Source organism: Anastrepha obliqua, chromosome 1 (assembly GCF_027943255.1).
Source record: "Anastrepha obliqua isolate idAnaObli1 chromosome 1, idAnaObli1_1.0, whole genome shotgun sequence".
Taxonomy (NCBI): Eukaryota; Metazoa; Arthropoda; class Insecta; order Diptera; family Tephritidae; genus Anastrepha; species Anastrepha obliqua.
The window spans coordinates 104,560,512-104,573,465 of record NC_072892.1 but is presented as its reverse complement, the minus strand read 5'-3'; the positions used below and the strand labels follow the sequence as shown (position 1 = coordinate 104,573,465).

The following is a 12,954-nucleotide window of genomic DNA, read 5'->3' as shown; positions in this document are numbered from 1 at the left end:
ATTTTCGAGCCATCTGTATAGGCTGTAGTGTGGAAGTTGTTTAGTAAGAATCCCTTAGTCCATTCCTCCTTAAATGGAAATAAAGTGGTAAAATTCCTAATGAATGTTACCGTCGGGATGACGTAATCAGTCCTCTGCGAGGTGTACTGAGTTTGTCCCAATAATAGACTGGCATGACGAAAAGTGTTTTTTTTTTCAGCGACCCATTTCATTTAACCTAAATACACTCATGGTTGCCATCTTTTTCAAATGCAGATCTTTCGGAATAAAGTTGTCAAAGCATTAAGAGCCTGGCTAGGACATGGCTTATTGCACAGGCTGACCTTTGTATTTTGCCAAGTAATTTGATTTTTTAATCTCTCCCTAGAGTTTTCCACCAAACTACCGATCCATACGATAAAAGTGGTCGTAAAACCACCTTATTCAACCATAATGTATACTTAGGTTGAAGACCTCATCTTCTTGAAAGTATGCATTTACAGACATATAAAGCAATTTCTGCTTCCCTTATTCGTTCTTCAATGTTTAAGCCAAGTTTGGAGTCCAGAATTACCCCTAAGTACTTTGCACTGGGGGAAAGTGAGAGAGTTTGTCCATTAATATTTGGACGGGTGAAAATTTGGTGCCCTGTATTTGGTGCCCCTAATCAACCTTCTCATTTAAATTTTTTTTTTAAATTGAAGTTCTTTTTATTCAGCCACAATACAACAATTACCTATAGCAAAATCCTGCGATGCATTTGTTAGTTACCACTCTTAAACCCTACTCTGCTATTTAATTCACACCTTCATGCACACTCTGCTAAGTGAGGATACATGTACTACATATGAATGTGTTTATATGTACATTTGTAGATGTGCACGGGTATTCTTCGGCTCGCAGTGCAATGGCTATTCTTTCAATTTCAATCGTTAAATATTAACAATGCCAATCTGGCCTATGCTCTCTTCCACAACACGGTTCATGGGCAATAGGCAACATTAGGGCTGAGCGATTGTTGACTACCAAATCGTATGAACTAAAAAAGTTCAACAAATTATGCTCAAAACTAATAATTAAGAAACCAATACTGCGGTTGCTTCAAAATATTATCCAAAGCTAAAGAAAGTGCGCATAGCCAAAATATTTTTCGGAGTATAATAAGAGAGTTGTGAATTGAAGAATAGATTTGTGTTACATATCCAGATACTTAAAGCAAAAACTAAATTTTCAGTGTAAAAAAGTAATATTTTTTTAAACAAGATTGTCTAATATACAATTTTCTGTCACACAAATCGACCCAGCCTAATGTGCATATATGAGTATTTTGTTGTGTTAGTTAGGCGCACGCAAAATGCAATCAGAAATTAATAAATATTTTTTTCAGCTATCCTTTTGTACGATATACCTGCGTTTTATTTAACCTCCTTCCCAATTATTATAGCATTCAATCCATTCGTGGTTAATTTTTGAGTTAAAACCCCATTCGTATTCACTGAAGTGCTTAGTTAGTTTTAGAGTGCTGACAAATAAAGCGATGCGCTTTCACACTTCAATATGGTCGATTATCCTGCCTCTGTGCCTCTTTGTACTGCTGCCTAAAAATGTTGAGGCCAATGACTTCTCTTCATTTCTAACTGCTAACGCCTCTTTGGGTAAATGAAATTATTGTTACTTTTCAAGTGTAAGAAAAACAAAAGCTTTAAATTTTCTTATCTACAGCCGTAGTAGTGGATCAGGAATATATGCACCGACGTGGTGAAAATATTTTGGCTAATTTTCAAAAAATTCTGGGTGATATTATTCGTGAAAATCTAAAAAATGGTGGCATCGAAGTGAAATACTACTCATGGAATCAAATAGCATTAAAAAAAGGTAAGTAAATAAACTGCCGTTTATATATTGAATATTAAGGTTTTATTTTGAAATAAAAAATAATATTAGGCCATGTAAAAAGTTCTAACCATTTTCCACTAGGTTTAGTTAGTGAACCATATTTCACGGTGTGTGCATTGCATTGGGTGATACAGAATATATCGTAGAATAAAAAAAAGTACTTTGACAGTTTTGTGTTCAGTGAAGCTCATTTGCGTGTTACAGCGCTCCAAAATAGAGGTGAAAAGAGAAATTTCGTTTCATTCTCCAGAACTATTAAACTGAAAAGTCAGATCAGGCGGATAATAAAATGTGTACTGTTTATGCGCCCAATAAGAATAGTATCGAGTTCAACAGCAAAGCGGTGACTCCATTCTGCTAGTCCAAAATCGTAGCTCTAAACATGGAAACCGAGAGTTGCACTGGCATGAAAATGGTTTCATTGTTGTTTAAAATATTCTCCTTAGAAGTCAATACACTTCTGCATTCGCTTGACTTGGATACTACCAAAACAAGCTATTTAAAGGTTTTACACCTTCTTCAAGCATTGAAAAATGTTTACCTAGCAAATTTTGATGTTAGGGTACAAAAAGGAATTATTAGGTGCCAAATAAGGACTGAAAGGTGGATGGCCCATTAATTCGGTCTTTTAAGTGCTCTAAAACACTGAAGGTGAAGGATAATTCGTCTTCGGCGATTATATATAACTTCCTTTAACTCTGGCTGAAGCCTAGTGCCAGATGTTTTCCTTCCCAACGGTGGTTGGTTTTCCATAATTATCCAAAAACTTTTGGCAAACAAATGGCTGTGTACCAATTAGAATTGGCTGTTTTGAGTTTCTCTAGTGTTACAGTTGGTCATTACCAGCTTTTTCGAAAAAATAGGCGGCCCTTTGTTTTGAGGTGCATCGTCTGCAAACAATGTTTGTTGTACGAGGTGTGTTGAAAAAGTATCGCGAATTTTGTGTTTTTTTTCAAAATATTTATTTATTCATTAATATCTATTTTGTCCCCTTCAAAGTAATCCCCATGAGATATTATGTACTTGTGCCAACGTTTTTTCCAATCTTCGAAGCACTTCAAAAAATCATTTTTTTATCTTGTTCAGCTCCTCCTTCGATGCCGTCTTTATCTCGTCAATCGTAGTGTAGCGTCATCCTTTCATGGGCCTCTTCAGTTTCGGAAACAAGAAAAAGTCACAGAGGGCCAGATCTGGGGAATACGGTGGCTGTGGCATCATTAGTGTGTTGTTTTTGGCCAAAAAGTCGCGCACAAACAACAATGTGTGAGCAGGGGCGTTATCGTGATGCAAGAGCCACTTTTTGTTCTTCCACAAATCCGGGCGTAACTTGCAGGTAATATTCATTATTGACCGTTTTACTCTGTGGCAAAAACTCATGTTGCACAACGCCCCTGCAATCGAAGAAAACAATAAGCAAAAAAATAAGCCAAACTTGGCGCGCTTTTTTCGGTCTTGGTTCGTGCGGCAGCTTTCATTGAGATTCTTGAGCTTTCGCTTCCACGTCATAGCCATAAACCCACGATTCGTCACCAGTTATGACCCTCTGAAGTAAGTTTGGGTTGTCGCGGACAGAGTCCAACATGTCATTAGCAATGTTCATGCGATGCTGCTTTTGGTCGAAATTGAGCAGTTTTGGTACGAATTTTGCGGCGACCAAATCATTGAAAAAAATCGAATGGCACGACCCAATCGATATGTCTAGGTCCTCAGCAACTTCTCTAACGGTGATTCGATGATTGGCCAATACCATTATCTTCACTTCGTCAATTTTTTCGTCTAATGTTAAAGTGCTCGGGCGTCCGGCACGCTTTTCGTCATTCACATCTTCTCGGCCTTCTGAGAACATTTTGTATCACCGATAAACGTTGTTTTGGTCCAAAGTAGCTTCTCCGTATGACACAATCAACATTCGGAATTCATCCGCGCACTTAATTTCGTTTTTCACACAAAATTTGATGCAGGTTGTTGGATCCATATTTTTGAATAGGTAAAAATCGAAGACGAGCCAAAACTCGTGCAAGCAAAGCAGCTGCCAACAATTAGCTGAACATTCAAAATGGCCGAACTCGTCGACATGAGTGAGAGACATGAGTACCAACATATCGCCACAAAAAAATCGAAATTCGAATATATTTAACCTGCGAAAATTTAAAATTCGAGAAACTTTTTGAACACACCTCGAAACAAGCTCGTCCTGGAATACCCATAATGTCGATTGCTGTTTTTTTCGGCTCATATGAATGGATCCAAAATTCATCACCTGATACGATGTCATGATGTGCTTTGAATCATCGCGGCTGAATTTCTTCACCATTTTTTTACATCGACACGAGCCCTTTTATGGGGCGATTGTCAAATTGTGTGATATCCAATGCAAACAAATCTTCTTGCTGACCAAATGTTCATGTAATATTAAATGTATGCCATTCCCAAGGAAGCCTCTATCTCGCGATATATCACATAAGGATTTTGCGTTATCACTTCACGTAGAGCATCGATTATTTGTAGCACAACAACCGTTTTTGGGCGGCCTTCACAAAATTCAACCTACAACGTTGGAGCTCGTTGTATCAGCTTTTCATAGTGGCTAAGTTTGATACTTCAACGTCAAAAGCTGAAAAAAAGCAGGAAAATTTTCACAAGTTAATTCCATCTTTTAGGCGAGATTAATTGTTCAACTCATAAATACTCAACTCAAAATATCAAATTACTGCTCATCTCACGTAGTGTTGCAAATGCGTAAAATATCATATACTACGAGTATAAATGGCAACGCTTTTTTCATTGAGAAAAATATATAAGGACAGCAATGAAGTGGTCGATTCAACTGACCCTCAGAGGATCCGTGTATATATACATATATACGTAATATAGTCCTGTAGCAATCGGGTATACTTTGCCGGAACGAGCCGAATTTACAATAGGCTAAGGACTGCATCTTCAGAAAAAACCTCAAAAATGTATAGTGAATAATTAAGCTGTTACAAAAAGCATATATTTTTTTGGCAACGAAGGACATTTCTTGTTTTATTAGATTCTAATAGTAGTGGCGCAATATTATCATCAATTTTTTTTAATAACATTTTACTAAACAAAACAGTTATTTGCATTGAGGAAAATCTTTATTTTGGCCTTTACGCGCTCCATTACTTGTCTGTATACTGCAGCTGTCTAGTTCATAAGTGTGAAATACGATTGACGTGCGACGCCATTTGCAAAAATTATAAATTTTCCGATAAGGTAATTATTTTTGCGCCACTTTGTTTTACATCTTTCCTGATCGAATGGCATATACGAGAGCACCCTTTCAATGGGGATTTGGACGATGAGAAAGATGCATAGAATAGCACACCACTCCTCATAACTTATTGTTCTGTGCATAGCTGGAGTATTTAGAGGAAGCATTTTTACTGCTCTAAATCAAGCACTTAAATACCTCTTGAAACACTTTCAGAATTAATTCTAACTGGTTAGATTTATCACCACCGATAGCTAAATATCGATGATCTTAAGAAATGATGACTGTAATGTAGCACCTTCTATATTTGTGGGATAGCTTTTCGTATTTTCAAATGGAAGGTTTTAAATAAAAGAAAATTTTAATCAGGAACTACATAGAATTGACTATAGCACGATGAGAGCAAAGTTAACTGTTTAAGCGCCAGTTAAATAAAACAAAAAGAGTTATTGAAGTGAAAACTTCTTTAGAATCGTTGGGAGTGATTTGAGAAAAAGTGAAACGAAAAAAGCGACATTCTTGGCTACGAAGCGTTGTATTATATGTTTATATAAACGTAGCGACGAACTAAATAACTTTTAGGCCAGCGCCCACAGCATGGCGCGATAGCCGAGCGGCTAGCAATGTGAGCTTCCGATCCAAAATCCTTGGTTCGAATCACAAGAAAAAAAATTTTTTTATACAGTTATTTTATTTTATTTTATGATATGTTTATGAGGAGCTTTTTTTCATAGCAGAAATACACTCGGTGTTTTGCCATTGCCTGCTGAGGGGTGAGCGCTTTTAGAAAAATAGTTTTCCTTAATTTTGGTGTTTTCACCGAGATTCGAACTGACGTTCTCTCTGTGAATTCTGAATAGTAGTCACGCACCAACCCATTCGGCTACGGCGTTTGTTTAATTTTACTGATGCAAAAATGAGGAAAAATATAAGAATAAAGTTTGCTTACTGTTTACACATTTTCCAAAGGTGACGGAGAACCAAAAAAAAAAGTCGATTTTCAAACAAATACGAGTGCATATGTGTAATTGTGTTAGAGTTTCGGTCACGCCCCAGCAAAACCTGCGTGCATATGTGTTTGTAACATTCAAAAAAATGTAATTGTGTTAGAGTTTCGGTCACGCAGGTTTTGCTGGAGACGCTCATAATAGCAACCGCGTGTGTATTTTTATATTCGTAAATATTTTCATTTTTAAATATTTACCGCAATTATGCCGAAAAATAATGCAGAAAAGTGTCGTGAATATCGACAGAAAAAAAATCAATAAATAGCATCACGGAATTCATTCACGAAAATTTAATAAAGTACAGGGTTGGCCATATTAAACTGACCCATTGAGTAACCCTATAACGTTTTACTGTAATTTGAAATCTAAGGTTTACGTCAACAAGCCAAAGACACTAGGCGCACTTAAGGCCAATATCCGACGGGAAATAGCCGCCATATCGGCCGAGACGCTGGCCAAAACTATGGAAAACGCCGAAAAACGGGCACATTACGCTATACGAGCTAAGGGCGACCACTTGCGCGATATCATATTCAAAAAGTGATGTAAACGAATCTCCTTGAACTAAATTAAATGTTTTTCACAATGAAACACAAAAAAATGTTTCTTTTTCCATATTTTTTTAATAATCACATGGGTCAGTTTAATATGGCCAACCCTGTATACACCAGAAGTATCGCGGATACTTAGAAAAGATTACGATAAAGTTCCAATGATTTTAAGTGGCGATTTTAACGGAAATTTTGCATTGGACACATCGGTTCCTTTAATTGACTTTCTCAATACAACATTCAATTTAAAAATGTGTAACAATCGCACTGAATCGACAACACGATCAAAAACAACCATTGACGCGGTATTTCAAAGATATGTTGACAACATCGAAACCAAAGCATTTGTATCATATTTTAGCTATCATAAGCCACTCGTATCATTTGTTGAAATTGAAAACATTAAGGATGAATAATAATAAAATGAAGAAAATAAAATATGAACTTTATAGCAATATTATAATGAACCTATAATTATCCCGCCCCTAATGCTGCTTTCGTCTCATTCTCTCTCAGTTTGTTTTACGGAAGGTTTCACTTCTATCGCGTCTAACCGTTTGACTGGTATTTTTATTATTATTATTACTATAAAATTTTTTCAGCGATAAGTATGAGCTTTAAGGCAATAATATTATAGTTAGTTGTAATTTAAGTTATTGGAGCTTATGCTTAATGGCAAGCAATGTCGATTTTTGATTTGCATCCTTCATTCATTTGTCATTTCACTAAAAATTAAACATTTCAGATTTTCTTGCTGCTATCACAGTGACCGACTGCAAGAGTACTTGGCGTTTCTATGAGTCCACCCAACAGGCTTCCATACTACTAATAGCTATAACAGATGCCAATTGCCCCCGGCTGCCGTTAAATCGAGCCATTATGGTACAAAAAGAAAATCACTTTACAACGAATATTTACACAAGAAAAAATTTTCGATTTTCTTTTCTAGATTCCAATACTCGATGAAGGCCAGGAGTTGTCGCAGATTATTTTTGACATAAAGGTTCAGCGAATATTGCGTTGGAAAACGGCCACTTTGCTGATCGATCAGTCAATATGTAAGTAACAAGAAAAATTTCCAGAATCGCATCAGTTTTTCATCTGTTTCTCTACCCCCTCGCCCCACAAAAGTGAATGACAATCCCACATTGGTGGAATCGGTGGTGCATGAAAGCGCCAAAAATCACATTACGCCATTCTCTCTGCTGCTCTATAAGATCGATGATTCATTGCGCAGCCAAAGAAAGCGCACCGCCATACGCCAAACGTTGACCCATTTCCAGGATCAGGCACATACGCCTCGGCAATTTATTGTGGTCTCTAAATTTTATGAAGATATCGTGGAAACGGCTTCTAGTATGGAATTGTTTCATGCGTACAATCAATGGGCCTTCTTTGTGATGAGCGAGCAGAAGCGTAGCTACGACGCCATGTCGGTGACACAAAGTTTGGGGGAGGGCGCCAATATTGCGTTCATCTTGAACTCAACAACACCGACTTGCATCAGCTCTATTAATTGTACACTCGCTGAATTGTCTATGGCATTTGTTACATCCATTTCGCGTATGATTGTTGAGGAGCAATCAATCTATGGCGAGATTTCAGATGAGGAATGGGAAGCTATAAGGTACACCAAGCAGGAGAAGCAAGACGAAATACTGGGTTATATGAAAGTATGAGTAAAAGAATTGAACAACTTGTTTAAGAAATAATCACTTAATTTATCACAGGACTATCTTAGGACAAACGGAAAATGTGGCAGCTGTTCGTATTGGAAAATTGAAACGGCATTATCCTGGGGGAAAAGCGAAGAGCATCGTAAATATCAATCTAATAAAGGTAAACGTAGTGCCTAAGGCATATTTTGAACATAAGTTGCATATCGTTTAAGAAAAAATAAACCATTCGAAGCAAGTTAAGAAATTTGTCCAAGGATCCCGTAGGTAGAATTTGGCCGAGCTTCTTTATCTGGAGTTTCTTATGCGGCTTGGTTTTTTGTGCAATTGAACTTTTACGCGAACAACACTGCTGCAGACCTTTCGAATTTTTAAAATATATTTATCCACTTTATGTTCATCCTTACTCAAGAAGTATTTAAGAGCAGCTTTTTCATGACAAAAAATACATTCGGAGGTTTGCCATTGTTGGTGTTGAAAGCAAATTCCCCTATTTATAGTTATTTTTAGGTGATGGGTCAGTTTCTAAGTTACCATTTTCCAAGAACCTTCTTTAGATAACTCAGGACATGTTTCGATATCTAGGGGTCCATATCAAAACAACCAAGAGTTGGTTACTGAACTAGTCCCTAGAATTAGAACTCTCAATTGGCAGGGCTTCAAAACGCAACGACTTTTGGTGATAGCAAACATTTTTGATTCGAAAACACTACAAAATTAGGCGGAGGGCAAATAAATTTTTTGGATCATTGGGTGTAGATATCAAAGCGGTGTCCTTCCGCCTTGCTTTCCAACTTCAAAACCTATATTTCTTCAACGACCAAAGTTAGTTTCCTCGATCTCATACGCTGACAATTCTTCTACATTAGCGTCCGGCAACAACATCGATAACTCGAGTTCCAAAGTGAAAGATTACCTCTCCAATCTTTCTCGCTTCTTCATGGCAAGGAATCTTCAAGCTTCTTCACTTAATCCACAGGGGCCTTGTTTACAGAATAGTCGAAGCTGGTCATCCTTTCACTTGAAGTCAAAGTCTACAATACACCGATTCGGCCGATAAATACCCCTACTTTCGATATCTTGCTTGCAAGGTTCAAAACCGCAACAAAAACCTGAAGACGCCAGCCCTTAGCCCTTTAAGGAAAGACCAAGAAATGTTACTGATGGCATTACGGGAATCGGCCGGTTGGTTTTGAATTATGCAGCAAGCAGATAAAAGTTTGGGTGGAGTATTTGTGGGCTATGAACTGTGGCTAATTTGCGGCTGTGTTAGCCGCTTTATACTGCTGATGAAATTCATCATATTTCTGATATCAAGACCTGCTATGTCAGCAGGCGCAAAAAAAGTGAGAACCAAGATGCTTAAATCTTAGTCCCGCGAGAGCGTGGTAGCTAAGGAGCAGGTGCTGAGATGATTTCCCCTCATCCTCCATACAGCTAATGCAAAAAGGACTCGAAATAATTCGGAGTCTCACGGCACGTGTACCCCGCGGATAGTGCCCCATGAGGATGCTCACGAAATTTGAGAGCTGAGATTTTGTCATCCTCAGAATTTTCTCGAACGCCTCCGATCAAAACGTGGCTAGAAGGATTTCGCGACCTTACACGTTGGTGTACTTGCCCAGTGCTCGCTGAGTTGGTGCAAAACCCATCATTCCAGGAGTAGAGTACCAGGTACCCAGATTAACCTTATGTCGAAGAATTCTGATGCAATCGAAAGTGAGACCAGGCTCTCTCTGACCAGTTTCGAGTGCAGCATAATAGAGCCCAGGGCCCTAATTGCCGCTGGGCTATCGGAGTAAATATTTACGTTCTTAACAGTTATTACACAAGTAAGTAGCCAGTTAGCTGCTTCTTTAATTGCGACTCTGACAGTGATACGGTAACCTGAATTTGAGTTTGATGGGGAGCTCTTTGTAGAATACTCCTCCTCCAACCCTACCGTCCAACTTCGAGCCGTCCGTGAACAGGTTAACCAGGCCATGTCCCCAGGTGAGGCCTGGACCTTAACTTTATGCTCAGCTAACAGTTCTTGCTGGAGTGCAGCTGTAGGAACCACCCCAGTAAGCACTTACTGGAAGCTAAGTCCCCTTCTAGATGCGTCAGAATTGACTCAGACAAGTTCAACATATGTCCGGTATGTAAAGGTACACCGCACGACGCTATCCACATGTCCATTTAAAAGTACTCATTTAATACCAACTCGTCGAAACAGTCATTTTCCGGGCCTTCCGTTAGATGAGATAGACGACGTCAACCGATGACTTCACTGCGCTCTTCGCTGGGTTTTTTTGAACCGTGACAACAGTAACAACAAAATAACAACTGGAACTGCGCTGTTGCCCGTACACCTGACGGGACTGTTACTTCACCAGAATTCATGAGAATTCATGTACGACAACAGCAATGGAACAACCGCCTATGAGAGCCTTTACTATACTTATGTATGTACCTGCCTGCATTCATATGCACATACATACACACAAATTAAGGAATAATTTACGTATGCCAATAAATCATCTTGCCTTTAAAATATCTACTATCTGAGACTTAATTTATTAATGACTAAAAATGCATATGTACATGTTTTCGTTTCCATTCTGCAGAGCTCCGCGATACACGCAATAAAAATTTTGAATTCATAGATGTTGGCTACTGGACGCCGATATTGGGATTTATAACACAAGAGGTGATGTTTCCACATATAGAACACTTCTTTCGCAACGTTACATTAGATATTCTGACGGTGCATGTAAGTCATATCTGAGCGATATGTTTCCTATGCCAAGTCTATTTATTATTTTTTTTAATTCTTTTTTACTAATTTGAAGAGCCCGCCGTGGCAAATACTGGAGCACGACAGCAGTGGTAAGATTGTCCGGCACAGCGGTATTGTTATGGAAATCCTTAAAGAAATGAGTCGAATGCTAAATTTTTCCTATAACCTCCATGAAATCAAGGTAACTGCTGTTGATTTAGCTGGCGAGGATGCGCAGCAGATTGGCAATGTCACGGTATGAATACATTTTCACTATAACATGCAAAAAAAACTGTTTCCAAAAAATATTTTTGAATAAATACTTCTAATTGTAGGATGATCTCTTGGGTTCATTGACATTCAATATACCCTATCGAGTAATTGAAGTAATGCAATCGAGCAATGTGAGTAAAAGCAAAATAACATCTTTTACAAAACATTACAAAAATTCTTCATTCCTTCTTAACTACAGTTCTTCATGGCCGCTTTGGCTGCTACCATCGATGAGCCAGATAAAAAATCATTTAACTACACGATACCAATAAGCGTGCAAACATATGCGTTAATCTCTAGACAGCCAGATGAAGTTAGTCGCATCTATCTCTTCACTGCGCCCTTTACAGCCGAGGTGAGTAAGACAAACAAGTTACAATTAAAAAATCAAAGAAAACCTTTATAATCGCTATAGATATGGGGTTGTCTGGTGGCAATTATTATTATCACGGCGCCTGTGTTGTACTTCATCAATCGCTTTGTGCCTAAGGATCATTTGCGCATAAATGGACTCAGTACGCTCAATAGTTGTTTTTGGTACATTTATGGAGCGCTGCTACAACAGGGTACAATAATTCCAAATTGGCATACTTTTTGTTAATTCATAGACTTCTATTTTTGACTTTACAAGGTGGCATGTATTTACCCAAAGCCGATAGTGGTCGACTGGTGATCGGTGTATGGTGGATTGTTGTCATTGTTCTTGTGACGACATACAGTGGAAACTTAGTTGCCTTTCTCACTTTTCCACAGTTTCAAGCAGGCATAGATTACTTTTTTCAGATATTTACCTCAAAAGATATTCAACAATTTGGGTTACGGAATGGTTCTTATTTCGAGAAGTATTCAACAGTAAGTGGGTAATACTATAATCAATATTATGAATATACAACTAATCTAAAATAACAGCAGATCACTACCCGCGACGACTTCCGTAACTACGTACAACGCTCTATCATATACAATAATCTTCAAGGTGAGGATATTAACGCCGTACAGCAAGGTAAACGCATTAACATCGACTGGCGTATCAATCTGCAATTGATTATCCAAAGACAGTTTGAAAAAGACAAGGATTGCAAGTTCTCATTGGGGCGTGAAAATTTTGTTGACGAGCAGATTGGCTTGCTCGTTCCAAGAGGCAGTCCCTATCTGCAATTAATCAACGACAGAATAGTGCGTATGTTTCAAATGGGCTTCATAGAGCGTTGGCACCAGATAAATTTACCCTCGATGGACAAATGCGGCGGTCATGGCGGTATGCGTCAAATAATGAACCATAAAGTGAACTTAAATGATATGCAAGGCTGCTTTATGGTGCTGTTGTTTGGTACGATTTATTTTTTGTCATTTGCCAATTTTTCTGCGCTAAATATTAAATTTTTCCAGGTTTCATGATAGCTTTGTTCGTACTATTCTGCGAATATTGGTACCGATGGTACTTCGTTGAGAGAAAGAAAGCCGCTTTTGCATATTAGAATATTTAATCTTTGTGGAAAATTTATGTACAATACACACTATGTCTCTCTAAATAAACTCTTGTTAAAAGCACTTGAAATAATATTGAAACAGTTGG

The 12,954-nt window shown here is 38.0% G+C and overlaps 1 protein-coding gene across 2 annotated transcripts; it reads left to right on the top strand.

Moving 5' to 3' along the window:
* Window positions 1–1,509: 1,509 nt before the first annotated feature.
* LOC129253501 (ionotropic receptor 93a) lies at window positions 1,510–12,947 on the top strand. 2 transcript variants are annotated; one of them, XM_054891912.1, is made up of 14 exons: window positions 1,510–1,634; window positions 1,702–1,854; window positions 7,417–7,553; window positions 7,621–7,729; window positions 7,803–8,344; window positions 8,402–8,510; window positions 10,954–11,099; window positions 11,179–11,361; window positions 11,441–11,509; window positions 11,578–11,733; window positions 11,794–11,944; window positions 12,010–12,230; window positions 12,291–12,708; window positions 12,768–12,947. In XM_054891912.1, exons 1-14 carry the CDS (start codon window positions 1,517–1,519, stop codon window positions 12,854–12,856), a joined length of 2,601 nt encoding a protein of 866 aa, XP_054747887.1. In that variant the 5' UTR covers window positions 1,510–1,516; the 3' UTR covers window positions 12,857–12,947. The 2 variants fall into 2 exon arrangements, with proteins under 2 accessions (XP_054747887.1, XP_054747886.1); XM_054891911.1 differs by having other exon boundaries at window positions 12,288–12,708.
* Window positions 12,948–12,954: the final 7 nt, after the last annotated feature.

Excerpts from the sequence above, each read along its gene's own strand:
- LOC129253501 (XM_054891911.1), top strand. The coding sequence starts at position 1,517 with ATGCGCTTTCACACTTCAATATGGTCGATTATCCTGCCTCTGTGCCTC. Across the intron at positions 8,345-8,401 it reads AAATACTGGGTTATATGAAA|GACTATCTTAGGACAAACGG; the intron begins GTATGAGTAAAA and ends AATTTATCACAG. Across the intron at positions 11,945-12,009 it reads TGGAGCGCTGCTACAACAGG|GTGGCATGTATTTACCCAAA; the intron begins GTACAATAATTC and ends TGACTTTACAAG.